This window comes from Hyaena hyaena, unplaced genomic scaffold (genome assembly GCF_003009895.1).
Source record: "Hyaena hyaena isolate Hyena2069 unplaced genomic scaffold, ASM300989v1 scaffold_896, whole genome shotgun sequence".
Lineage (NCBI taxonomy): Eukaryota > Metazoa > Chordata > Mammalia > Carnivora > Hyaenidae > Hyaena > Hyaena hyaena.
In genome coordinates, this window is record NW_024081528.1 from 620,275 (window position 1) to 648,248 (window position 27,974).

The 27,974-nt window shown below is 38.2% G+C and overlaps 1 protein-coding gene across 1 annotated transcript in view; it reads left to right on the plus strand.

The window, feature by feature from the left end:
* YME1L1 (YME1 like 1 ATPase) overlaps positions 1-18,689 on the plus strand; it is a 49,610-nt gene extending 30,921 nt beyond the window's left edge. The window contains exons 9-19 of the mRNA XM_039220505.1: positions 3,144-3,234; positions 6,223-6,375; positions 6,950-7,082; positions 7,868-7,930; positions 9,956-10,068; positions 10,969-11,124; positions 12,115-12,266; positions 13,147-13,273; positions 13,367-13,440; positions 15,321-15,407; positions 17,550-18,689. Of these exons, the coding sequence (XP_039076436.1) occupies positions 3,144-3,234; positions 6,223-6,375; positions 6,950-7,082; positions 7,868-7,930; positions 9,956-10,068; positions 10,969-11,124; positions 12,115-12,266; positions 13,147-13,273; positions 13,367-13,440; positions 15,321-15,407; positions 17,550-17,693 (1,293 nt within the window). The 3' untranslated portion in view covers positions 17,694-18,689. The remainder of the gene's footprint in view (positions 1-3,143; positions 3,235-6,222; positions 6,376-6,949; positions 7,083-7,867; positions 7,931-9,955; positions 10,069-10,968; positions 11,125-12,114; positions 12,267-13,146; positions 13,274-13,366; positions 13,441-15,320; positions 15,408-17,549) is intronic.
* The last annotated feature ends 9,285 nt before the right edge of the window (positions 18,690-27,974 follow it).

A 27,974-nucleotide genomic window follows, 5' to 3' on the forward strand; every position in this document is an offset into this window, starting at 1 on the left:
CAAATGACATACCAGAGAAAGGGTTAATATCCAACATCTATAAGGAACTCACCAAACTCCACACCCGAAAAGCAAACAACCCAGTGAAGAAATGGGCAGAAGATATGAACAGACACTTCTCCAAAGAGGACATCCAGATGGCCAACAGACACATGAAACAATGCTCAGCATCTCTCCTCATCAGGGAAATACAAATCAAAACCACACTGAGATACCACCTCACGCCGGTCAGAGTGGCTAAAATGAGCAAATCATAGAACTCTAGATGCTGGCGAGGATGTGGAGAAACGGGCGCCCTCCTACCTGTTGGTGGGAATGTAAACGGGTACAGCCCCTCTGGAAAACAGTGTGGAGGTTCCTCAGGAAACTAACACTAGAACTNTGTGGAGGTTCCTTAAAAAGTTAACAATAGAACTCCCCTATGACCCAGCAATAGCACTGCTAGGAATTTACCCAAGGGATACAGAAATGCTGATGCATAGGAGCACATGGACCCCAATGTTCATAGCAGCACTCTCAACAATATATAAATCTATATCTTAATAAATTCTCATACAGTGAACTCAATTATTGGCCCCCAGCTCAAGAAATAAAATATTAATGAAAACTTACTAGTTTTCCTTTCTTACCACTACAAGGATAATCATTGATTTGTTTAAGAACATACATTAATTTCCCCCAGTTTTGTATATAAACATGTATAATACATAGAGTGCATATGCTTTTTTTCACCCACTATGATGTTTGTGAGAGCCATCCATGTTTGTAAATGGAGTTGTAGTCATTTCATCCCCATTACTTTGTATTCTGTGAATATCACAGTACTGTATATTTATTCTACATTAGGTGGACATTGAATTGTGCCTAGTTAAGGCCTAAATACTGCTATTGTGACTATTCTTTGCATGTTTCTTGTTGAGCATATGTAACACATTTCTCATTGGCTCAGGAGTAGACAGAGCTTTACTTTTAACTGTAACTTTTATAAACGTCTTAGTATATTTTAATAATTTAATCAGAATAACTTTTAAAGATCATTCTAAGGCTTAAAAAAAAAAACAAAACTCTTTGCTCTTTATTTCTTCTTAGAAATAGTCCTAGGAAATTATGTAAAAATTTAATTCTAGATTAAAAAAAATTTTTTTTTTAATGTTTTATTTATTTCTGAGAAAGAGAGGCAGCTTGACAAGGGCAGGTTCAGAGAGAGAGGGAGACACAGAATCTGAAGCAGGTTCCAGGCTCTGAGCTGTCAGCAAAGAGCTTGACACCGGGCTCAAACCCATGAACTGTGAGATCATGACCTGAGCTGAAGTCGGATGCTTAACCAAATGAGCCACCCAGGTGCTCCTAATTCTAGATTTTCATCATGCCCTTTGACCCAGTGATATTTCATGTGATAGTACATTCCTTTTCAGATAGTTTCTTTTAAACCCTGCCCAGTGTACTTGAGTTCTTTCTTCTCATTGAGAACTCCTGAGGTGCCTCATTTGGTTAAGCATCCAACTCTTGATTTTGGGTCAGATCATGACCTCACATTTTGTGAAATTGAGCCCACACTGGGCTCTCTGCTGACAGTGTGGAGTCTACTTGGGATTCTCGCTCCCTCTTGCTCTGCCCTCCCCTCACTTGCATTTTCTTTCTCAAAATAAACAAATTAAAAAATTTTTTTTAATTTAAAAAATAAAATAAATGCCCAAAAGAGTACATACACAATTGCATTTTTTAAAATTGTTTTTTTTCTTTGTTTTTGTTTTTTTAAGAGAGAGCTTACATAGGCGGTGTGGAGTAAGGAGGAGAGGGAGGGAGAGAGAATCTCAAGCAGGCTCCAAGCTCCATGGGGAACCCCGATATAGGGCTTGGCTTCATAACCCCTAGATCCTGATCTCAGCCGAAATCAATGAGTTGGACTCTTAACCTATTGAGCCACCCAGGGTGCCACCCAGGCATTTTTAATTTTAATGCATATTTAATATTTTTAATGCTGTCTTTTTTATTTTTCTTTGAAAAAATAAAGTCTGGAGCATGAGTTCTGTATTCCTTGGTAGAGCCAAGTTGTGATTGTTTGCCCTCTGTAAGGGTCTGTGGCTTTCTAGTTCATTGTATTGCTACCAGTGCTGTTTTCCATTTGGTTTTCTGTGCTCACCTTTGATATCATTCTGGCTCTAGGTATTTGCATTTGTTACTTCTGGTTGTGTGCTAACTGATTTCTTATAGACAGCTTTCTTGCCTTAGATCAGAGTCTTTTTAAAGTTCATCTTGACATCTTTGTTGACCAGATTGGGCTTTACTCTTGCTAGGGATCTCAATTCTTACATGATCTTTTTCCATTTTGGGGAGTAAATATTCTAAGCTTTTTTAACCACAACCATTTACAAAACAATATCCGTACAGTATAACTTAATGTTAGTCACTGTCGTTTGGCATTTGTTAGGAACTAAATTGTTTATAATCAATAGTAATTCCTTATCATGAAAATAATCTCATCATGAATCATGAATCAACTCTATAATTTAAACACAGACTCCCTTGTCATTGATGTATATTCTGTTACATAGTTTGCCTTGGAAGCTTATAACCAGGTCAAAAGTTCTGAATTTGAAACTTGGTAGGTGAGCCTTTCTGTGTACATTCAATACTACTGACAATTTAGATCAAATTTTGAATATAGGTCCTTGTAAACTGTGGGGAGCACTGTTTCTTGAAAATGTAGGAAGTTGAGAATTCTTTTGTTGGGGTATGTAAGTAGATGCATAATGGGGGGTGGCTGGGTGGCTTAGTTCATAAGGATCTGACTCTTGACCTTCACTCAGGTTATAATCTCTCCGTTTGTGGCATTGAGCCCCCCCCACGTTGGGCCCTCTGCTGATCGTGCTGAGCCTGCTTGGGATTCTTCCTCTCCTCTCTCTCTGCTCCTCCCCATGCTTGTACTTGCTTTCTCTCTCTCAAAATAAATAAACTTCAAGAAAAAGGAGACTGTATAATTCGCAAACCTCTTTGTGTTTGCATTTATAAGGGGGCCTTCTTGTATACTTCTTTCACTGAAACAGAAAGCCAAGTTCATTTCTAGTTACATTTAGTATTTTCACAGAGGCAGCCTTGATAATCCATTATTTAGAATTGTTTGGTAAATTGTGTCACTTTAGGTGGAGGAAGCTAAACAAGAATTACAGGAGGTTGTTGAATTCTTGAAAAATCCACAAAAATTTACCGTGCTTGGAGGTAAACTTCCAAAAGGTAAGGTACCTTCCCTTTACCATGACTTGATATCAGAAATACTGTAATCCATTGGTAATTTAATTTTTATCAGGTTTCAGTGCCTAAAGTTTAATTCTTAATTGCTATTTTAGAAAGAAGTCTGGATTCTAACCATTACTTTGTATAACCATTCTGGGGAGGAAGGGGATTTTGAGTTTTGGTAGAGTTTCAAACTTGAAGTTGTGAGAACAGTCCCAAGAACTCTGTGTACTCTTAACCAGCCCCAACAAGTTGTAACACTTTGTCCTATTTGCTCATTTGCTTTCTTCACCTAACTGTATTTTTTAAGTTACTTGAGAGTAAACGATCGATATCATGCTCCTTTAACCCCAAATACCTATTACATATTTCTTTTAAATAAGGATATTCTATTATATAACTCCAATATAGTGGTTAAAATCAGGACATTTAACTTGATTCCAAAACTATGATAAAATTCACAGTCCTATTCAAATTTCAGCGTTTCTCTTACTAATTACATCCTTTGTAGGGAGGTCCTCCCATCCCCCTTGCCACGCCAGGTAGGACATGATCCAGGTTTACGCGTAGCCTTTAGGTTTTTCTTTACTCTGACAAAGTTCTTCAGGCTTTTATTGTAGGGGTGGGTATGGATCTTTTATGACCTTAAAAATAGTACACACTGCTTTGTAGATTGTTCCTCTCTGATGTTTTCTAAGTTAATGACTTTTAATGACTGTTGTGATTTATAAGAAGAAATATATATTTAGTCTTAATCCTATTTCTTACAATTCCATCGTGTTGAGAGCAACACTGTGAAGTGACTTTTAGAACCTACGGAAGGTTAGGAGCTGGTTGCCAGTAGAATCAAACATGTGATTACATGGCTGAATCTTTCATTCTCACCCTCCTGACTACTGGGGGGTGAGGGGGTGAGTGGCTGGAGGATGAATCAGTCATGCTTGTCTAATGAGGCCTCCATAAAACCCCAAAAGGATAGGGGTCAGAGAGCTTCCAGGTTGCTACTGTGGGCGATGTGGGAAGAGTGGCCTAGGAAGAGAGGGCACAGAGGCTCAACAGTCCTTGGCCTTTTCCTTGCCTTGCGCATCCCTTCCATGTGACTGGCTGTTCCTGAGTTACATCCTTTGATAAGAAACCAGTCATCTAGTAAGTACAGTGTTGTTTCTCTGAGTTCTGTGAGCCATCTTAGCAAATGAATCAAATCCAAGGCAGAGGTCACTGGAACCTCCTGTGGATAGCCTGTTGGCCAGAAGCTTAGGTAACAACCTGGTCTTGCAGTTGACATGGGAAGGAGTTGGGGTGAGGCAGTCTTTGGGGACTGAGTCCTTGACTACTAATGGTATTTGATGCTATGTGCAGGTAGTTCATGTCAGAACTGTAGGACACCTAGCCGGTTTTGGAGAATTGCTCGTTGGTGTGAGGGAAAAAGCACATAGTCGAATTGGGTACAAAATCGTAATGACTTTCTGGTGCCCTTGTACAATACAATTGTAGTATTCTTTAATCATTTCTATTGAGCGTTTACATGCTTTCAGTGTTTTGCTGTTAAAATTAGCACAGTGGGGGCTGGGCATAGGGGGTGGAGGGAACGGGAGAGACAAGCTTCCAGTTGGAGGATGAAGAAGTCCGAGGAATAGCAGGTCCAGCCTAGGAAATCTAGTCAGTCATACCATAAGAGTGTTGCATGGTGACAGAAGGAGACTACACATGTGGTACGCAGAGCAGAATGTATGAACTTGTCAGATCACTATGTTCTCTACCTGAAACTAATGTCCCTGTGTGTCAGCTACACTCGAATAAAAATGTTTGATTAAAACCACAAAGTCAGTGCTGCGGTGATCCTGCTAATAGCTCAAGGCTTTGCCCCCATGCTTAATAACCTCCTTAGGATACATTGGAGACTTACTCATGTATTATTTATTCATTATTATAGATTCCAATTCTAGAAATGAAATGAGTGAGTTAAAGGGGACACTCCTATTTCCATTTGGTTTTGTGCTGCGCACTGTCTCTACTGAGAATTTTCAGAAGTATCTAAAACTGTTTCCATGAGCCTGCTAATTTAGGGTTCGTTTATGAAGTCAATATCCTGACATCATAAAGAGCATGTTTGAAACCATAAAATAGTTACCTTTTTCTCTCCAATCACAAGGGATATTGTATAAAATTGTGGGGACCTTCTCAGGTACCAAAATGTATTCTCGACAAATGGATACGGTGAGGAGTTAGGAAGAACAATAACATGGTAACGCAAGGGAATAGTCTGAATGGTATTGTTCAGCTTTCCTTTAAAAAGAGTAATGTTAAAATACAGAATTAATATAGTTTTGTTCATTTTTAAATGTAGTCTGAAAAATGGAAAGTTATGGAAACCAAAGAATTCTATTACCCAACTTGGAAGAACTTATTGCTGTTCAGAAAAACATATGAAAAAGTCACAAAGATGTAGAGATTAACTACTTAACATCTACGTACTGTGTTATGCATCACCTAAGACTAAGCACATTATCCTAAATAAAGAGTATAGTTTATCCTACCAGATTAAACCTAAATACTATTTCCTTAATATGTTGCAGGCTAGGTATTTTTCAAATTTTCATCAGATGTCTCTAGAATTAAGTATGTTTTTTATGGAAGATCATCAAGTCAAGGTTTTATGCATTACATTTTGTTGTTTAATCTCTGAATCTGTTCTGATGTGAATTTTATTAGTTTAATGATAAATATGTTTATATTTCTTTCTCAAGATTCTGACTTGTCTCTGATGGAACTGTAAACAGGATTTAAATGATACAGGGAAATTAGTTTTGGAGAAGATCCTGAAGTGAATCATGATTAGAGACAGGTTTGGCTTTGTTTCAGAACACCGTAGGTCATGTGTCTTCAACCTCTTAACTATATAAATTATTAACTAGTTGTTTTATAGGCTCACATTAGGATTTGTTTTTATTTTTAATTTGAATTGTTCTCACTTATTGTTTCTTTTAGGAATTCTTTTAGTCGGACCACCAGGGACAGGAAAGACACTTCTTGCTCGAGCTGTGGCTGGAGAAGCTGATGTTCCATTTTATTATGCTTCTGGATCAGAATTTGATGAGATGTTTGTGGGCGTGGGAGCCAGCCGCATAAGAAATCTCTTTAGTACGTTTCGGGGTTATCTTTCATAGAATCTTGAATTTTCTTAATTTTTGGAGAAGAGGGCTTCTTACCTCTTTCTTTGCTTCGGGTGTATGATTCATCGCTGACCTAGCCATTGTGGGGTTCTGGTTTTAGGGAACTCAATGTGTGAGCTACAACAGAAGTGTACTCTTCCCCCAAACAGGAGAGCTAGGAAGGGTGTTTGATGAGGTTGCGGGCTATTGGAAAGCCGGCTTTTTTGTTGTTGTCCTATTCATTTTATTTGTTTATTGGATGGTATGTAATCAAGGAATAGTTGGCCTCCGCTCTGATCGTATATGGTTTGTACAGTTGGAAGAATGAAGACTCAGTTGTTTTTATTGTACATTATTCTGTATGATACAGTTTTTGGAGGCCAGTGTTCTTCCATCAGTTTTGAAAGAAAGAAAGACCTCCTTTTGTGTTGTTTCTCCCACATGAATGTCTTTTGTTGGCTTTTAACAATCTTCCGGGTTTTTCATGTGTATCATATTTATATGATTTGGTTCAAAAAGTATTGATTTCATTAAACTGATTTGAATCTCTTCTGTTTTCCTAGGGGAAGCAAAAGCAAATGCTCCCTGTGTTATATTTATTGATGAATTAGATTCTGTTGGTGGAAAGCGAATCGAGTCTCCGATGCATCCATATTCAAGACAGACTATCAATCAACTTCTTGCTGAAATGGATGGGTAGTTGAATCTTCCTCTGTCTTTGGAATAGGGTGATATATTTGATACCATTCGAGAAATGGGGAAAAATGTAGACAACAGAGTAGTCCCTAGTGCAAGACATCACAACAAGCTGCATTCTCTGTGTTGTATTGTTTCCATTACTAACGGGGAGTTTGATGGATCAACTTTTCTTAATTGATGCCCTCTACACCTTTTTCATTAGTTGTACTATGACAGGAGTACTGAGAATAGTAGTCTCTTTGGAGATGTAAAGGGATTGTATACTGGTTTCTATACAATTTGTGACTCGCTTTTCATGTTGTTGTAGATTAGAAGTTTGTATCAGTTCTTATAATAGAAAAAGCAAGAGGTGGGGTTGCTTTGAAAGAAGCAAAAACCACTTAAAACCCATATAAGGCAGCTTGAAACCAAATAGGAAGTCTAGGAACATACATTTGAGTTGGTAAACTTGAGAATAATTTTTCACAAATTAGTTCAGGCACCCAAGCCTGTTGTGTCAGGCCATCCCTTCCTAAGTAGAACACTTTTGTGAAGGTCTGTAATCATAGGTGACTTTGTGATTTATTGTTTGCAGTTTTATTAAAGTATTCTGGCCTGATTACATTTGTGGGTTCTTTTTGTTGTTGTTGTTTTCAAAAAATAACAGAGATGTTATAAAAAAGATCATTCTCTTTTCTTTGCTGTTAATAAAATGCATGGTAAACAGTTTTTTGTAGAGCATTTCTATATGTACACTGTTTTAATTTTCAATGAAAAGGTACTTTTTTTTCTTTTTTTGATAGTTTTAAGCCCAATGAAGGAGTTATCATCATAGGAGCCACAAACTTCCCAGAGGCATTAGATAAGTAAGTATTAAAAGACTTCTTTTGATAAGTACGGGTCATACTAGAGCAGGGATGAGCTTTAAAAGAGAAGGAACTTTAAAAGAGAAGGAAGCCCATCACAAAACATCACACATGATTCCATGTGTATGATGTCCCAAAGAAACAAATCCATAGCAACAGAAAGTAAAATAGTGGTTGGTGCCAGAGGGTGGGAAGAAGGGGGAGTGACTGTTGGTGGCTGTGGGGTTTCTTTTGGGGGAGGGGAATAAAAATATTTATTATTTACTAATTTATTATTTAATAACCCAAATTAGATTGTTGATAGCTGTACAACTCTGAATATATTAAAAACCACTGGATTATCTACTTTAAGTTCTGTGATATGCTAATGATATCTCAGTAGAGCTGTTAAAAGAATCTTTTGACAAACTTTATATCACAAAATTTTGGGGGTGGTGAGCATTTGTAAAATAAAACTTAGACTTTTAAATTTTTGTTGTTTTTATCATAGAAGTTTCTCTTGTTTTCTTTTTTAATATGTTTCTTTATTTTTGAGAGAAAGCAGACGGGGGAGGGTCAGAGAGAGGGGGAGAGAGAATCCCAAACAGGCTCAGCACTGTCAGCTCAGATTCCAGCATAGGACTTGAACTCAACTGTGAGTTCATTACTTGAGCTGAATTCAGTACTAGCAATGGACTGAGCCACCCAGGTACCCCTAAGTTACTAATATTTTTCTCTAAGTTTATTTTTGAGAAACAGAGGTGGGGGAGAATTGGAGGGGCAGAGAAAGAAAGGGAGACACAGCATCCGAAACAGGCTCCTCCGGCTCTGAACTGTCAGTCCAGAGCCCAACACAGGACTCAAACTCATGAACCGGCAGATCATGACCTGATTCCTTGGTTGACTGACTTACATGTTTTTGTTTGAGGGTTCTTTGCTATCTATCTGTATCAAACTTCATTCTGCCATCTGGTTACTGACACTGTTATTTTAGGCATGTTTTTAATAGTTTTTTTTTTATGTTTTATTAAACTTTTTTTGTTATTGTTTGTTTATTTTTGAGAGACAGAGATCTAGTACAAGTGGGTAAGGGGCAGAGAGAGAGGGAGACACAGATTCTGAAGCAGGCTGCAGGCTCTGAGCTGTCAGCACAGAGTACAAAGCACGGCCTGAACCCACAAACCGGGAGATCATGACGCGAGCCAAAGTTGGACACTCAACCGACTTAGCCACCCAGCGGTCTGTTATGTTTTGTTTGTTTGTTTGTTTGTTTATGTGTTTCAAAAATTTTTTATGTTGGGGCGCCTTGGTGGCTCAGTCATTTAATGTCCGACTTCGGCTCTGGTCATGATCTCACAATTCGTGGGTTCAAGCTCTGCGTCGGGCTCTGTGCTGACACCTCAGAGCCTGGAGCCTGCCTCAGATTCTGTATCTCCCTCTCTGTGACCCTCCTCTGTTCACGCTGTTTCTCTCTCTCTCTCAGAAATAAATAAAAAATATTTAAAAAATTGTTTTTTAATGTTCATTTTAGAGAGCAGGAGAGAGAGACACAGAGTGTGAGTGGGGAAGGGGCAGAGGGAGAGGGAGACAGAATCTGAGGCAAACTCCTGGCTCTGAGCTGTCAGCACAGAGCTCATTGTGGAGCTCGAACCCATGAACTGTGAGATCATGACCTGAGTGGAATTCAGAGGCTTAACTAAGTGAGCCACCCAGGTGTCCCTTGAGCCATGTTTTAAAAGGACTTCTATGAATATTTATGTTCAGAACCCCAGTCTAAGGTGATATAGGTGATGGGGATTAAGGAGTATACTTGTCGTGATGAGCACTAGGTCATGTGGAATTGTTGAATCACTGTACTGGACACATGAAACTAGTAGAACACTGTATATTAACTATAGTAGAATTAAAATTAAAACTTCCAAATCTCCAGTCTAACTTCAGTTGCCATTATCTTTCCATCTTGTGTTTAGAATGTCGGCCACATTTAATTGGACCTTCAGCACAGTCAGTATTAATTTATATTTTCATTTTATAATCTCCCTTTAGTGCCTTAATACGTCCTGGTCGTTTTGACATGCAAGTTACAGTTCCAAGACCAGATGTGAAAGGTCGAACAGAAATTTTGAAATGGTATCTCAATAAAATAAAGTTTGATCAATGTAAGTCTAATTCCATTAACACCAACATTATTATTATCTCTATAAAAACTGGTAATATTTCATTCCACACTGTTTGTGGTCCTTACTCGATAGATGTCTCCAGAGACCAGTTTGATTCATACGTCTTTCTCTTTCCATTTATAGGTCCTTTTGACAGTTTCTTTATTACTTATTGTATAGTCCAGGGATTCCATCATTAGAATCCAGATTCTAAAGGAAGTTTTCTTGCAAGTGTTCAATAATACTGGAAGATGAATGTATGTATAAGTGCTTAAGGTGAATGAAATATGAAAACTAAAAATCATATATAATCACTTTGGGGCTAAAAGAGGCAAACTAAAACCAATCACATGAAAATATGAACTCAATAATAAACACGGCTATTAAGCTGTAGTATTTTCAAAAACAGGTAAAATACTTTGTTAAACCTAATATGTGTCCTATAATAAGGAGAGCTTTTATAAATGTACATATAATAATACTAAATACTGACGTATGAAATATTTTAAGATGAAATCCGGAAAATAAAATGTTGTCTGTGAGTATACTTATTTATATAAAATGTTGTCTGTTAGTATCAGTTTCTGGTTAGGCTGGTAACAATTTTGGTCATAATTTGAAAGTTGATAAATCATTTCTTCAACCCTACATTTGTTTGTTTTTCACAACGTTATTTAAATTTAAGAAATGTTGTGTTTTGTCTCTTTGGCAATATTAATAGTATATTTAATGGTAGTTTGGGCTTTGTTCACCTAGAATTTAGTAAAGTGAGTTTATTTTGTAGTTGCAGTGAGATCTACGTTTTAAGCTCTAGTTGAGGATCATGCTTTTTTCTTCTGGAGAAGGAGTTGTTTGTGAAGAGCTGTTTTGGAATTTTAATGTTGTCTTCTGTTTTCATAGCTGTTGATCCAGAAATCATAGCTCGAGGTACTGTTGGCTTTTCTGGAGCAGAGTTGGAGAATCTTGTGAACCAGGCGGCATTAAAGGCAGCTGTTGATGGAAAAGAAATGGTTACCATGAAGGAACTAGAGTTTTCCAAAGATAAAATTCTAATGGGTAGGTTCTCTCTGTCTCTCTCTCTCTTTTCCGTGTCTTACACTGTTCATTATGTTGGTGAATAAAGTATTCTTTTTGAGAAAATGTTTATAAAGAATGGTACAGGAGCAAGAAAATAGGTACTCAGAAATAGGCATGTAATTAGGCCTCTTACAAAGCAAATAACATTTATATGATTATACTTATACTGTTTGGGGGTCCAGGGTATCATGTGTTTCCTCTTATCTGATATTGCTGATAAAAGAATAATTTAACTGTGACACCAGGGTGGCTCAATTGATTAGGTGTCCAACTCTTGATTTTGGTTCAGGTCATGTTCTCATGGTTTATGACATCAATCCCCACGTCGGGCTCAATGGTGAGAGCGCGGAGCCTGCTTGGGATTCACTGTCTCCCTTTCTTTCTGCCCTTCCCCTGCTCGAATGTTCCTGGTCTCTCTCTCAAAATAAATAAACTTGAAAAAAGAAAAATTTTACTAAATTTCAATATTTGATTTTAAATGTTGATTGACTTCGAAACAGATTAGGACAATCCTGTTTAAATTTATTTGCTTTTCTTTTTTCTAATGTTTTTTTAAAATTTATTTTTGAGAGAGAGATAGAGACAGCATGAGCAGGGGAGGGTCACAGAGAGAGAGAGACAAAGAATCCAAAGACAGACTCCAGGCTCTGAGCTAGCTGTCAGCACAGAGCCCAATGCTGGGCTCGAACCCATGAACCATGTGATCATTACCTGAGGAAGTTGGACGCTTAACCAACTGAGCCACCCAGGTGCCCCTAAATTTATTTTCTAGAATTAAACTTTCCTTTTTGACAGTTAGGATTAAGATGATAGCTCTTATAATTCTGTCACTTGGCATATTCTTTAAAATATTCATTAATCATGATAAGTCATGTTACACTAAGAATTACTTAAAGGCAAATGGTTTTTATTCATCTAATTATACTTTCCTAATGGAATAATTTTGTTCAATTGAATTTTTATCATTAGGGCCTGAACGTAGGAGTGTGGAAATCGATAACAAAAACAAAACCATCACAGCATATCATGAATCTGGTCATGCTATTATTGCCTATTACACTAAGGATGCAATGCCAATAAACAAAGCTACCATCATGCCACGAGGCCCAACACTTGGGCACGTAAGTATATTGTAGTTTTTGTTTTCTTTTTCTTTCAAGTATCACTCTCCAAAAGCTGATGAAGGAAATTGTTGATGAAAATACCGTAAAAGAAAATTCAACTAAATCTCCAGTTTGTTGATCACTTTCTTCTGAAACATTCTGAACAGTCGTGAAATCAGACATTTGTGAAATTTTTCTGCCTATGAATATTAATATTTCAGATAGTATATATTTACATTATGAATTTTAAATCTGGAATGACAACCAAGGATCTTTCTTAAATATGTAATTGCTCTTTTCCCTCCACAGAGAACCTGTGTGGTAGTTCTTTTCTTTTTCTTTTTTTTTTTTTTAAATGTTTTCTTTATTTCTAGGAGAGAGAGAGAGAGACAGCGTGAGCAGGGGAGGGTCAGAGAGAGAGGGAGACACAGACTGAAACAGGCTCCAGGCTCTGAGCTGAAAGTCAGCACAGAGCCTGACGCGGGGCTCGAACCCACGAACCGCGAGATCATGATCTAAGCGAATGTCGGATGCTTAACTGACTAAGCCACCCAGGCGCCCCTAGAGTGTTTCTAAGATTATTTTCACTGAGTACAAGTTTCATTCTCAGGTCTTTCTACTGGTAGACATTCTGTGCTCCTTGCTGTACCTGGGGACACATCTGTCCTATTGCAGCATTAGATGTCTTACATATAAAATAAACTTTTGTTGTATAATAATTGTGCTTATTTTGTGTGTTGCCAGTTTTGTTGTCAGTCACCCGGTGACCATCTCTACTACGTGTCTTAGAGCCGTCAGCATCATGGTTTTTAGTACAATAGTGGGAGCCAAATGGTAATTGTGATGAATAAGTATTTCAAACTGTATCTGAAGTGTTTCTTTGTTTCCAATCGTCTAGGTGTCCCTGTTGCCTGAGAACGACCGATGGAATAAAACTAGAGCTCAGCTGCTTGCCCAGATGGATGTTAGTATGGGTGGAAGAGTGGCCGAGGAGCTTATATTTGGAACTGACCATATCACAACAGGTTGGCTGTAAAGAATGGCTTTAGTTCAAATTATGCTTGCTGATTTCAAGATATTTTTTAAAATTGTGTTCTTTGTATATGTTTAAATTTTAGGTGCTTCCAGTGATTTTGATAATGCAACTAAAATAGCAAAGCGCATGGTTACCAAATTTGGAATGAGTGAAAAGGTAATAGCTACTTAAAATTTTTTTTAATGTTTGTTTATTTTTGAGAGAGAGACAGAGTGTGAGCTGGGGAGGGATGGAGAGAGAGGGAGACACAGAATCCAACGCAGGCTCCAGGGTCTGAGCTGTCAGCACAGATCCTGACATGGGGCTTGAACTCATGAACTGTGAGACCATGACCTGAGCCGATGTTCGATTCTTAACCGACTGAACCACCCAGGCGCCCCGATAACAGGTCATTTGTATTCTTCCTTGTGGATCAAGTGATGATTTGCCAAGTGCCTCATTATAAATTGATAACGTTTACTTTTCCCCTGTCTTATTCCAAGTAGATGTTTCACAGCTTATTCTAAACTAAATGTTTTTTTCTGAGTGATAGTATTTAGTATCTTCTTCCATTCTGGCTGCTTGGACAGTAACAGGTAGTATCTCTTGAGCTAAGCAGATGATGAGGTTTTCTCTTTCTATTCATATGATATAAAACCCCTCCTTGCTGAGTTTCCTTACTTTACCCTTTTCACATATTTCAGTTTCCTACATTATCACTGTGGCTTCATGAAGCACTTTTTTTTTTTTTTTTAATGTTTCATTCATTTCTGAGAGAGAGAGAGAGATGCAGCATGAGCAGGGGAGGGTCAGAGAGAGAGGGAGATACAGAATCAAAAGTAGGCTCCAGGCTCTGAGTTGCCTACACAGAGCCCGACGTGGAGCTCGAACCCACAAACCCTGAGATCATGACCTGAGCCGAAGTCGGACTCTTAACCCACTGAGCCACCCAGGTGCCCCCACAAAGCACTTCTTTTTTTTTTTTTAATAGTTTATTGTCATGTTGGTTTCCATATAACACCCAATGCTCATCCCCACAAGTGCCCTCCTCCATGTTCATTGCCCCCATCCCCCCCGACACCCATCAGTCCTCAGTTTGTTCTCAGCATTCAAGAGTCTCTCATGGTTTGCCTCTCTCCCCCTTCCCCATTATTTCCCCCCTTCTTCTCCCCCACAGTCCTCCGTTAAGTTACTCCTAATCCTCCTATACGTGCAAACATATGGTATTTGTCCTTCTCTGCCTGACTTATTTCGCTCAGCATAACACTATCAAGTTCCATCCATGTTGCTACACGTGGCCAGATTTCATTCTTTCTCATTGCCATGTAGTATTCCATTGTATAGATAAACCACATCTTCTTGATCCGTTCGTCCGTTGATGGACACTTAGGCTCTTCCCATGTTTTGGGAAGTTCTGCTTTGAACATTGTTGAGAGTTCTGCTATGAACATTGGGGTACATGTGCCCCTATGCATTAGCATTCCCATATCCCTTGGGTAAATTCCTAGCAGTGCTATTGCTGGGTCATAGGGGAGTTCTATTGTTAATTTTTTAAGGAATCTCCACACTGTTGTCCAGAGGGGCTGCACCAGTTTCCATTCCCACCAACAGTGTAGGAGGGTGCCCGTTTCTCCACATCCTCGCCAGCATCTAGAGTTCTCTAATTTGCTCATTTTAGCCACTCTGACTGGAGTGAGGTGGTATCTCAGTGTGGTTTTGATTTATATTTCCCTGATGAGGAGGGATGCTCAGCATCGTTTCCCCATGAAGCACTTCTAATACATTGCTTTGTGGATTTCTCTATTTCGAATAGCTTGTGAAGATTTTCCAAGAAGGTGCTCAGAATCATAGTTTTCATTTTTTTGTCTTGTTCATACTTTTAATTTTAGTCTTATACTTTCAGAAGAATAAAGAGATGTTTTGCCTGCAACATGTTTTTGTATTGAGCTTCTTCCTTTCCGCCATAATGTTTCCTTAAGTATAGGAATAGTACTTCCTCTGTTATATTTCTGAGTGGTTTAGGTTTTTCTGTTCAATTTCTTTCTTATTTGTTTTAGCTTGGAGTTATGACCTACAGTGATACAGGGAAACTGAGTCGAGAAACTCGATGTGCTATTGAGCAAGAAATTAGAATCCTTCTAAGGGTAATGGTCATATTTGTCTATGCTTATGTGTCTTTCTAGTCATCACTAAATGGTACGGTACTTCTGTGGGATATTGGTTGTCCTCTGTTCTTTAGAAATGTCACTCTAGTGATACTTAGTCAAGATACTAAGTGCACCATTGCGACTATGATTTTAGTACATTGTTTGGGAGCCTCTGGTTATAGAGTGGATATTTATTCTGGCCATAGGCTAAGAATGGTTTATAACAGTAATTATGATTATTCTACTTGAGCTGTAAAACTATAGTGTTGTTAAAATGGGGTATTACTTGAGTCTTTATTGGTGTATCCTTCTGACATATATTTTATTCAACAAATATTATTTGCTTTGTGGTAGCTGTGTGCCTGCGCTGAGAATGAAGAACAAAGGTCTTTGGAAACAAGTCTTTTTTATTTCAATGTCCAGGAGCTGTATAGTTGTATGTACTGTTTACTGAGCAAACAGTGATGATGGCCTACTGTGGCGGAAGTATGTAGATCACAAGCTTAGTTTTATACATGTTGAACTTGAAATGTGTCAGTGAAAATTTCAAGTTGGGCGAGATAACATGGGTCTGGTGGTGCTTAGTGCAGAGGTTGGATATGTGCATTCCATTTGGATATGCATGAAGGCGGATTTAGGAATGGAAAAGACTGAGCTAAATGCCAGGAGTCTAGTGAAAGAGAACTGAAATTAGGGGAGGCGATAGCAAAAGGAAGGATATTGAATAGGGCTCTAGAGTCTGATGTGTAAACTTCAAAGGCATTTTGCTTTACCTAATGATCTGGCCATGGCAAAGGGAACAAAGAACTCAGCTCTTTACCCTGAAATGTCTGGGATCAGAGTGAATTAAGAACTGTCACTTGAGGGCCTAGGAGTCTCCCCAGGAGGGCCAGGGTTTATTTTTAAGTTTTTTTTAATGTTTGGTAATTTTTGAGACAGAGAAAGACAGCATGAGCCAGGGAAGGGCAGAGAGAGAGGGAGACACAGAATCTGAAGCAGGATCCAGGCTCTGAGCTTACAGCACAGAACCCGATGTGGGGCGTAGGCTCATAAACCATGTGATTACAACCTGAGCTGAAGTCGGACACTTAACCAACTGAGCCATCCACGTGTCCCTAGGAGGGGCAGGCTTTGATGAACTCAAGAAAGTAGAAGAAATGCTTTAAGGAAGCTGAGTATATGAGGAGTTTATATAATGGGATAGTTTCGGTGTTTCAGAAGAGAAAGTTTCTCTGCCTTTCCAGAAACTTCATTCTCCTTCCTTTATTCTTTATGTTATTTTGAGTAATTTGTACTCTCGTCTTCCTAGAGCATTGGAAATAACTCCTTTTCGGCTCTAATACATTTCGAAAAACGTAGCAAACATAATAATAAAAATTGGATTCTTTTTCTGAAACAGTAAGTTAGGAAGGCACTTTCAACTAGATGGCACATTGTTATTAAGGGAAATGATTACTACTTAGTAACATTTTAGCTTCAAAGGTATGTGAAACGTAAAAGTATAAAGCCCTCCTAGTAGTGTCACATGTTACAATGCAAGAGTTTCATTCCAGCAGATTTGTAAAGTTATTACTAGTTTTTAAAGTTATTACTAAATTTAAAAGTTATTACTTGATTATTAGTTATAATATTCCATGGTAACTTCTAATACTTTATGCTTTCCTTGATTTTGATTATTTCATTTGAACATAAGAGTTTCATTCAGAATGTCTTTTGCTGTCTATTTGTAATCATTGTGTTATGTTCATATGACCTGTGTTTCTTGGCGAATTCATTTTATGGTGTTCTAGTTGTCACAGACTGACAGTGAGTTGTTACCAAGGAAAAGAACAGAAAAGTAGTTCTTTTCTGGCCATTGCAATTGTATAAGTGGGTGACATCTCACAAGCAAAGGGAACAAATCGTTCCTTTCCTTTTTAACATGTATATTGAATGATTCGAGAAGTGATTTCTTTGTTCACAGACCTTATTTTAAAAGTAAGTAAGTACAATCTTACTTTTATATCTTTAAGTAGGTCCTTGTCTAAGTAGTCGTCAGTTATCAGTGTGATGGATTTTAAGGGTAAGAATAGAATGTTTCTTTTTTATGGTTTTTGCTTCTCCTTTCTGCCTCTTAGATACCTGCTTTTTCTATTTCAGGACTCATATGAACGAGCGAAACACATCTTGAAGACTCATGCAAAAGAGCATAAGAATCTAGCAGAAGCTTTACTAACCTATGAGACTCTGGATGCTAAAGAGATTCAAATTGTTCTTGAGGGAAAGAAATTGGAAGTGAGATGATAACTCTTAAAATGGAAGCATTGCTGGTTTTACTGCAAGAATATATAAGTAGCATTTCAGTAGTCTCCTTTTGCAATGCTTTTCTCCCATTCTTGACTTAGTATCATCACTCAGTGGTCTGAAACATTTTGTTAGTCCTTTGTCACATTTAATCTAATTTTAGTTATTCTCATGATGATACCTATTGCAAATTATCAACTCATAGCAAACATGTTCAAGAAAATAAAGAATTATTAGGATTGAAAACAGCTTGTTTGAGCAATGTCAATCAGTTTTTAAGTTGAAAATAAGTAATGATTTTATGGTTGGTTCTCTACTAGATGTGAATAAAAATTGTGCCTTTAGCTCCTGGGAAGTATTTTTACTTGGCAGAGTAAAATTGTCAAAGGATTGTCTTTGTTTTTAGACTGTCTCATTTATCTTTGATAAAGAAATCATGCCATTCGGCTTTTGGTGAACCATATTTCTACATAGGTCAGTGGAAACTTCTTTAAGATGCACTTAATTATGCTCCAGATTTTCCATATATAAAATAGTTCTGTTTTTATTTTTGTTTGTCAAAGAGTAGAGAATTGTAAACATACATAATCAGAATTTTATAACCTAGAAATGCAGCTTGCATTTTCATGGTCTTTTTTTTAAACATCATTATCACTCTTACTAATGAAATTTATTTCAAAGCAACAAGGATTTTGTTAAATAAAAAGTAACTCACTTCAAGTTCTGAATAAGTATATAATTATGCTTGGTATTGAAAGAAAAATTAATCCCAATCTCAGTTCCATAAAAGCGAACTTTGAATTGCCCTGCGTTAGAAATGGAAAGTTGTGTTTGCTTTTCATTCAGATCTTGTGAATATGAACATGTTGTTACAGGATTTACAGATGACTATTTAACTCAATAGAAAAATTATTTTAGAGCTCATTGTATTGGTTTTTACAGCCAAATTAAATTGTTGATGTGATTTTATTAAAATTACCTACAGTTTTTTAATAACTTTTGAGCTGTATATGGTCTTCATTGAAGAAGTTGATAGGGGGAATTTGTGGTACAATATCCTTGCTTTTTTTTAAATGTAATTTTAAATTTTGATCTAATTTCAAATTTATAGAAATATTACCAAAATAATAAAAGGAGCTCCTATAGGAGGGAATAAATATATAGGGAATATATTCCCTTGGTCCAGATGCACCATCCCATTTGTTAATTGCCCACCTCCCTTTCTCCCTTTATTTTCTCCCTTCTCCTTCCCTCTCCCTCTTTCTGTGTACCTATTATGTATGTACACGTGTCTTTGTGTCGATGCATGTTTTTATTTTTCTGGAATAGACTTTTAGTATTGAAATTGCTATGTCATGTGGGAAGTTTCTGTTTACCTTTTTGAGAACCTGATGAACTGCATCTGCATTATTCTCTACATCTTTTACAGTACTTCTTACAGTCTGTCTTTTTGATAAAGTCATTCTAGTACGAATGAAATATTAGCTCCTGGATCTAATATACATTTACCTACACTAGTGATATTGGGCATCTTCTCCTTTTTTAGTGGCCATTTGTGTATTTTATTTGGAGAAGTGTCCATTCAGACCACCCTACCCATCACTTTTAGGTTGTCTTATTATGTGTTGTAGGAGATATATATTCTAAATACAGTTTCTTTATATTGCTTTTTTTATCCAGCCTGACAAGCTCTGTTATTTGAATGGAGTGTTTAATTAATTCATTTTTAGTACTGATTTATTTTTTACTGTAAATTTATTTTACAGCTCCCATTATGCTTCTTGTTTCCTGGGTTTTTTTTTTCATATTTGAAGAGATCTTTTATACTTCCTTTTTTGAGTTACATCTTAGTGGGTGATCTAGGGATGACTGTGTGCATCTTAACCTAACAGTCTATTTTAAATCTGATAAAATGTAGGAACTTTGTTTCAGTAGATCCTATTTTCTTTTCTGTGCTCTTATTTTCATATGTTATACCTGTGCATGTTACGGCAACTCAACAATACAGTGATGTAACTAGTGCTTTATATAAATCTTATTTTCTCAGTCTTTGAGAATGTTTTTTATTTTGCCTTTGTTTTTTGGTGGGGAGGAGGGATAGTTTTGCTGGGTATAGATATGTGGTTGCTGGTTTTTTTCTTTAATCATTTTGAATGTGTTATCCCACAGACTCCTGGCTTCCATTATTTTTTTGTAAGAGGTCATATGTTAATTGTAATTTTGGTCTCCATTTGTGATACGTTTTTTTTTCTCTTGCTGATATCAAAGTTTTCCTTTGTTTTTCCCCTGTCTTTTACCAGTTTGACTATGATGATGTGTTTAGGTATGGCTCTCCTTGTGTTTTTTTCTAGTTGGGATTTATTGAGCTTCATGGATCTGTAGATTCAATGTTTTTCACCAAATTTAAGCAATTTTTTGCGATTATTTCTTCAAATATGCTTATCTGTCCTTTTCTGTGTCTTTCTTCGGGGATTCTCCCTACATGCGTGTTGGCACACTTAATGTTAATCTAGTCTCTGAGGCTTTGTTTGTTTTCTTCATTGTGTTTTTCTCGCTGTCGTCTTGAGATTGAAGAATTTTTGTTGATTCTCTAGTTCACTGATATTTCTGCCATCTCAAATCAATTGAATTTTCCATTTCAGGTACTGTATTTTTCTGCCCTAAGTTTCCATTCAATTTTTTCATTTACTTTGTATCTTTTTATTGAGATTTTTTTCATGGATTGCATTATTTTCATCATGGTTTTCATTAATTCTTTAAACATGGCTTCCATTACTTCTTTGAACATGTTCATATAGCTGCTTTTAAATCTTTGCTAACTCTACCATCTGGAAAATACTCAGGCAGTTTCTATGTAATGCTTTTCTTCCTTAGGGTCAGATAATGTAGCAGTTATGGATTCTGACTTAGTCACTTGCCTCCAGTAAAAATATGAAGTCTATCTCTACTGTAGTGCGCAGCCATTGATGTCTGTGTTCACTTTTAAAATTTTTAAATCTTGCTTACTAAGGGTTGCTGCTGTGCCTGCATAGCTTAGCATTTAGCCAAAGATTGGACAGAAGTTGTGTTCAAACCCAGTTATTCATCCTTTCCACTCTGCTGATGGATCTTTGCGGGCTTGCAAGTCCATTCAACATTTAGGTCATTTTCAAGTCTGCCCTGGTTTTTGCTTTCTAACAGGCCCTTTGCTTCTCCTTTGTGTATGTGCATTCCTTGGCAACCATGGATACGTGGGTGGCTTGAACCAGCTTCAGTTTCTACTCTGCATGCCTCTGGTGAATCTGGAGTATGGAATGCTTATCAACCTCCCAGAACTTCCAGTGGAATACCTTTCTACTCTTACCTTGTTTGCCCCAGACAGGACTGCACCCTCAGTCTGGATAAACTCTATGTGCTTGGCACGGAGGTCACCATTTTGACTCATTCTGCATCAGGTCAAGCAGGTCCCTTCTGACAGTGGCAGAAAGTTCTGGCATGGGTAGTAAGAGCACAGCACCACAGACTCACACAGCTCTTACCAAATTTCAGTGATTTTCATGAATAAACCGTTATTAGTTTATTGTGGGTCTTTAGTTAGTTCTAGAGTGCTGTACTGTTTTTATTCAACTGTGTAGTTGATTTTTTAAAAGTGGGAATGATTTGTCACCCTCCTCACCTCATCGTACTGAAAGTGAGTCTCCCTCACTTACTTTGAATCATACTCCAACCAAAGCTGTTTAATAAGAATGGACCTAGAGAGGACTGGGCTATCCATTCAAAGCTATCAGAACACCACAGTTTGACATATAACCTCTATCTGTTGATTACTTTTGGTAATGGATACATGTTTTATTTTACATATTTGTATCTGTTTATGTTCATTTTAAAGTAAATACTGAGTTATTTCAATCCAGCTGGTTATATTTCTTAATGTAAGTATGTAGTATTTTAATAAAATATGTTGGTGGAATGTAGACTTGATCTTTGGATTGAAAAAATAACACCTATTCGTGGTCATAAGAATTTGGAGAGTTGATACATTTGAACCGAGGACTTTATTTCTATGCAAATTTTCCTGCCCTCAGTTTTTCACAAGTGAATCCCAGTTCTTTTAGGCAAGAATGTGGATCACTCACCCCGTTTAGACCACAGACTTCCTTTAGTTCTAAGTAAATGGTATGTTGCTCTCAGTTTTGCATCATATAGTAATATAATGGGTAGGTAATTTGTTATGAATTTGAGAATGCGTTTAATAGGAAAGAAAAAAGAAACTGCTAATTACAAAGCTGCCTTTCTTGCAGTTCCGGAAATATAAGTCTGATTTATACTCAGGAAACCTGGAACCTGAGAGGACGGGTACAGTGCTTTGGCTAATGAGGGGAGAATTCTAATGTGATGAGATGATTCTGCACGCTCAGCATTTGGTTTAACAAAAATTCAAGTGCTTATGAAGGATTAGATGTTTGTCAAGGTTGAGCCATTGTGGGGGATCCATTTTAGATACTGTATAGGAGGGTTGCTTAGAGGTGCAAAGAGGCCTCAGAAGAGGAGAATCCAAAATGGATCTCTGGATTCCTTAAGAGCTGAGGAGAAAGAAAGCCCAGCAGAATGGATTGCATTAACTCTGGTCAGGGGAGTTGCAGGTGAAAACAGCTGTGAGTATAGAAATGCCCCTGAGAGAAAGTCAACTTAAAATAACTGCTAGGGTGCCTGGCTGGCTCAGCTGGTAGAATATGTGACTCTTTTTTTAATGTTTGTTTATTTTTAGAGAAAGTGCGTGTGGTTGAGTGGGGGAGGGGCAGAGAGAGCTGGAGAGAGAATCCCAAGCAGGGATTCTCCGTGCTGTCAGCAGAGAGAGTCGATCCCACGAACTGTGAGATCATGATCTAAGCAGAAATCAAGAGTTGGACACTCAGTCGACTGAGCCACCCAGGTGCTCCTAGAGCATGTGAATCTTGATCTCAGGGGTCATGATTTTGAGACCCACATTGGGTGTGGAGAAAAAAAAAACCTGAAATAAATAATTGCCCACTCCATCCTACTCAAAACCACCTTACAACGTGTTAGCCAGATAATTCAACCACCCCTTCCTTACAGTTGACCCTGGCAAGGTCAAAGTATAGTTAAGCACCTGAGAGACGACAGATGGAATTGGCAGGAAAGAAGATAAGGGACCTTGCCAGCTTTCTACCCCTACTGCAGGAGGCTCGCCTGTAGTCTGACCTGCCTGATTAACTCTTGACTAGTGGTTATATTACAGTTTCATGGGGCTGGTTGGACATCATTCTGTCTCAGTGCTTTGTGAGTTAGAACAACTCTATGGACTTTTCATTACTTGAAAGACGTTTCAACCTGGATTGGGAGAAAGATACCTGAATATTTGCTAGAGGTGAGATTGCCATCTGATTATATCCTATGAGCCAAAATAGTGGTGACCTACTGTAAGGTTTTGGGTGCGCTTGGCTGGCTCATTTGGAACAGTGTGTGACTCTTGATCTCAGGGTTGAGTTGAAGCCTCACATTGGGTATATAGATTACTAAAAAAATAAAAAAGACAGGGGCTCCTGGGTGGCTTAGTCGGTTAAGCGTCCGACTTTCGCTTAGGTCATGATCTCGCAGTTCGTGGGTTCGAGCCCCGCATCGGGCTCTGTGCTGACTGCCAGCACAGAGCCTGGAGCCTGTTTCAGTCTGTGACTCCCTCTCTCTCTGACCCTCCGCTGCTCACACTGTCTCTCTCTCTCTCTCTCTCTCTTTCCTAGAAATAAATAAAAAACATTAAAAAAAATGACTCAAAGTCTAAATAAAAAAAGACAAAAGATTTTTGTTTGAACACTTTCTTTTGTTGCTACAATTCCATTCATGATTTTTCAAAATCTGAATCACAATTGTGTATGGAATATGTATGTGAATATGTCACCTTGAACTTTTAAAATAAAATTTTTATTATCTTGGTATTTTTATATGATTTTTTTGTACTATATTATAGCTTAGTATTCTTCCCCCTTAAAATTCCTATGAAATTTAGTTCTGTGATTTTTCCATAATTGCTGTCAAAATTAAAGCTATTTTGGGGTGCATGGGTGGCTCAATTTGGTTCGGTGTCCAACTTCAGCTCAGGTCATGATCTCACACTGTAAGCTCAAGCCCCACATTGAGAGCCTACTTGGGATCTTCTGTCTCTCCCTCTCTTTCTCTGGCCCCTCTTCATGTGCACTGGCTCTCAAAATACAGGAACTTAATAAGCCATAGAAAATACTTTTTTAATGTTTATTTTTGAGAGAGAAAGCATGAGTGGGGGAGAGGCAGAGAGAGATGAGGACAGAGGATCTGAAGTGGGCTCTGTGCTAAGAGCAATGAGCCTGATGGAGGGATTGAACCCATGAACCATGAGATCATGACCCAAGCTAAAGCTGGACACTCAACTGACTGAGCCACCCAGCACCCCAAAATGAATAGTGTTAATATTGAAAGAACTAATTCAAGAACTTATTTTATTGCTAAATTAATAAAGGAAAAGAAGTCCTTTCTGATGACTGCATTTAGTTGGTCCCAGCTTTTATTTCCCCCTTTGTTGATAACATTCTATGATTTTGTTAAAATCCAGGAATTATCTTGTGGGGTCCTTCTTTCCTCTCCCTTTCATATTGATAAACTCTAAGGTTCTTTCCTTGGTCCTCTTGGCTTCTCTCCATATTCTTCTATCTGTATGTTGGTGATTTTGTAGTGTCTCTCTACAGCCCTTCTATTATGATGATCTGTCCAATGGTTTTCTCAGTTTTTCCAGAGCATTACATGTGTACTTTGGCAATAAGCTGTTCTCTAATGTATTGTTTCTCAGTTGACATCCTGCCACCTGATGGTAGTTCTAGGAAGCAATCTTGAACATGTTGGTATTTCTAGGACTAATTGAAGTACTTTATAGGACGTCAGCTAATAAATTCTCAGTGAATGAAAGAGTAATAGGCATTCATAGGTTAATTATCCTGATTCTCTCACCATCAGGCAGAGCCCTGGAATAGATGGATTAACCTCTTCCTAGAAGGTTAAATAATGCTATCGAGACTATTAAGTGATTTTCATTTCTGGAAATATCCCAGTGAGTACAACAGTAAAGGAGATACCTTTTAAGTGACTGGAATGTACTGTTGAGGAACGTCTGATTTCTTTTTAGAAGATAAAAAAATTTAAGGTAGGATTGTGTGCCAGCCTGATAAAGTATCTGACAGAAGGATCTGTCAAATGAAAAGATGAAGACCTCTAGCCTGAAAGTCTTTAAAGTGTTCTGGATCAATTTCATAGAAGATGTGCTTTATCTTTGATCAACTAATTGCAACCATTCATATTCTAAATTAAATGTCTTACATACATTTGCTATTATTAATGAAAGTCTCTTAAAATTAAACCTCAGGAGGTCGTTTTGTGAATCTTTCATATTATCTATTTGTAGTGCTGGGAGATTCCAGACTTAATTTTAAAATTAGAGGAGATGGACTTAATAGAGAGTGGAGCACGTATGCCGCGTTTTCCTAACGTTGACTTCCCCACATACAAGGTTCTGAGGGGTGATGCTAAGTTTTTGCCTACCTCCTTCCCATCTGCAGACTTCTTTTTTTTTTTTTTTTTTTTTTTTTAACTTAAATTTAAATTTATTTTTTATTATTTTTTTTTTTTACAAATAGTTTATTGTCAAATTAGTTTCTACATAACACTCAGTGCTCATCCCCAAAGTGCCCTCCTTCATGCCCATCCCCCCCTCCCCCCCACATCCATCAGTCCTCAGTTTTTGTCAGCATTCAAGAGTCTCTCATGGTTTGCCTCTCTCCCTTTCCCCCACCATTTCCGCCCTTCTTCTCCCCCTTGGTCCTCCGTCAAGTTCCTCCTAATCCTCCTATACGTGCAAACATATGGTATTTGTCCTTCTCTGCCTGACTTATTTCGCTCAGCATAACACCCTCAAGGTCCATCCATGTTGCTACACATGGCCAGATTTCATTGTTTCTCATTGCCATGTAGTATTCCATGGTATAGATAAACCACATCTTCTTGATCCATTCATCTGTTGATGGACACTTAGGCTCTTTCCATGTTTTAGCTATTGTGGAGAGTGCTGCTATGAACATTGGGGTCCATGTGCTCCTATGCCTCAGCATTTCTGTATCCCTTGGGTAAATTCCTAGCAGTGCTATTGCTGGGTCATAAGGGAGTTCTATTGTTAGTTTCCTGAGGAACCTCCACACTGTTTTCCAGAGGGGCTGTACCAGTTTACATTCCCACCAACAGTGCAGGAGGGTGCCCGTTTCTCCACATCCTCGCCAGCATCTAGAGTTCTCTGATTTGCTCATTTTAGCCACACTGACTGGCGTGAGGTGGTATCTCAGTGTGGTTTTGATTTGTATTTCCCCCATCTGCAGACTTCTTAGAACCTGCTTGAGTCCCAGGTTGCAGACTGAGCTACTTAATTTGCTTACGTTGCAAAAAGAATGTGGCAACTAAGGGGATGCCTATAACAACTCTCTTGGCACCAGCTTCCTATGAAATTTAGAGGTCCTATGTTTGGCCCAGATTGTGGGACAAATAAAAAATACTTTAAGATTTAATGAAGCAGAGATGCTCACTCATTTTCCTTTTGGAAATAGGAAGTTCATTGAGCGATCAGCTGCAGTCATGAGAAAATAAGTATAGTGCCAGGATGTGCTTTTCCCTTACGGGAAAGAGAGACCCTTGTGGGAAAGGTTAAAATAGTCACTTTGCCAACCAAGTGCTCTATCCACTCACACCGGAGGTGGCCTGGATTCTGTAGGGGAGATGTGTGGGGGAAAAAAACAGAAGACCAAGCTGAAAATTTAACTTGCACTCCTAATCTGGGGTGGTTTTTTTTTTTTTAACTTTTTAAAAGTTTATTTTATTTATTTTAAGAGAGAGAGAGAGCACAAGCGAGCAGGGGAGTGGCAGAGAGAGAGGGAGAGAGAATGCCAGGCAGTCTCCGCACTGTCAGCTCAGAGCTGACATGTCCCCCTATGCCTAAGGAATCTCAGTCACAGATGTTATCTGTTCTGGATAGATGGGGAATATGGCAAGAGATGGCAAAAAGAATTCTCCAGCCATAAGCTGGTATGGTAAACAGAAATTATCTTAGAAGGGATTAAAGAGGTGCGTGGTGTGTTGCATATACTTTGGGACTAAGACTTGGTCTTAGCACTAACAGTCCCCTGTCCTAAGGACAGTGGGGAACTAACTCACTTGAGTTCTGGAGGTCAGAGGTGTGAAAATCTCACTAAAGCCAAGGTATTGGCAAGGCTGCATTCCTTTCTAAAGATTCTAGAAGAGAATCCATGTCCTTGTCTTTTCCAACTTCTAGGCGATTCCTAAGCTCATGGCCCCCTTCCATCTTTAGAGCCAGCAATGGCCTCTCAAGTCTTTCTCACACCATTCTGACACTTCTGTCACCCTCTTCCTCATTTAAATAAGGACCCTTGTGATTACATTGGACTGACCTGGATAATCCAGGGTAGTCTCTTCATTTTAGCAACGTCTGATTAGCAAAAAATTCCATCTGCAACCTTAATATCCCTGCTTGCCATGGTGTCAACATTCACAGGCTCCAATGATTAGAATGTGGACATCTTTGGGAACTCTACTTATAACCACACTCCCCTTTTTCCTCCATAGGGATTTCCCTAGTAAATCTCTTGCACATCTAGCCCTACCTAGGCATCTGCGTCTTTGAGGACTCAACTAACACAAGTGGTGCCAGGAGTGGTCTGAGAAAACTGGTTTTGAGGCTGCCTTACAGCCCAAAACACCACCATTGTGAGTGGCAGATGGGGCATGAGTATTCCCTAAAGCAAAGTGGTTTTGACCTTGAAAAAAATTCCAGGTACAGGAACTCTGAAAGATATGTAGGGAACATACCTATAAAATGGTAGATCCACTTCTCTAAGTATATATACAGAGAAAAAACGTACATCCACACAAATGCTTGTAGCAACATTGTTTATAAAATAGCAAAGAAGCGGAAATAGCCTAAATGTTCAAGTGAAAAATGGATAAACAAAATGTGGCATATCCATAAAATGGAATGTGATTTGGCCATAAGAAGGAATGAAGTACTAATAAATGCTGCAACATGGATGTAGTGGGTTGAAAGGTGTCCCCTCAAAAGATGTGTCCATGTCCTCACTCCTGGAAGCTGTGAATGTGACCTTTGGAAAAAAAGGTCCTTGCAGATATGCTTAAGGATTTTGAGATGAGATCATCCTGGATTATCAGATTGGCCCTAAATGCAGTGACTTATCCTTACAA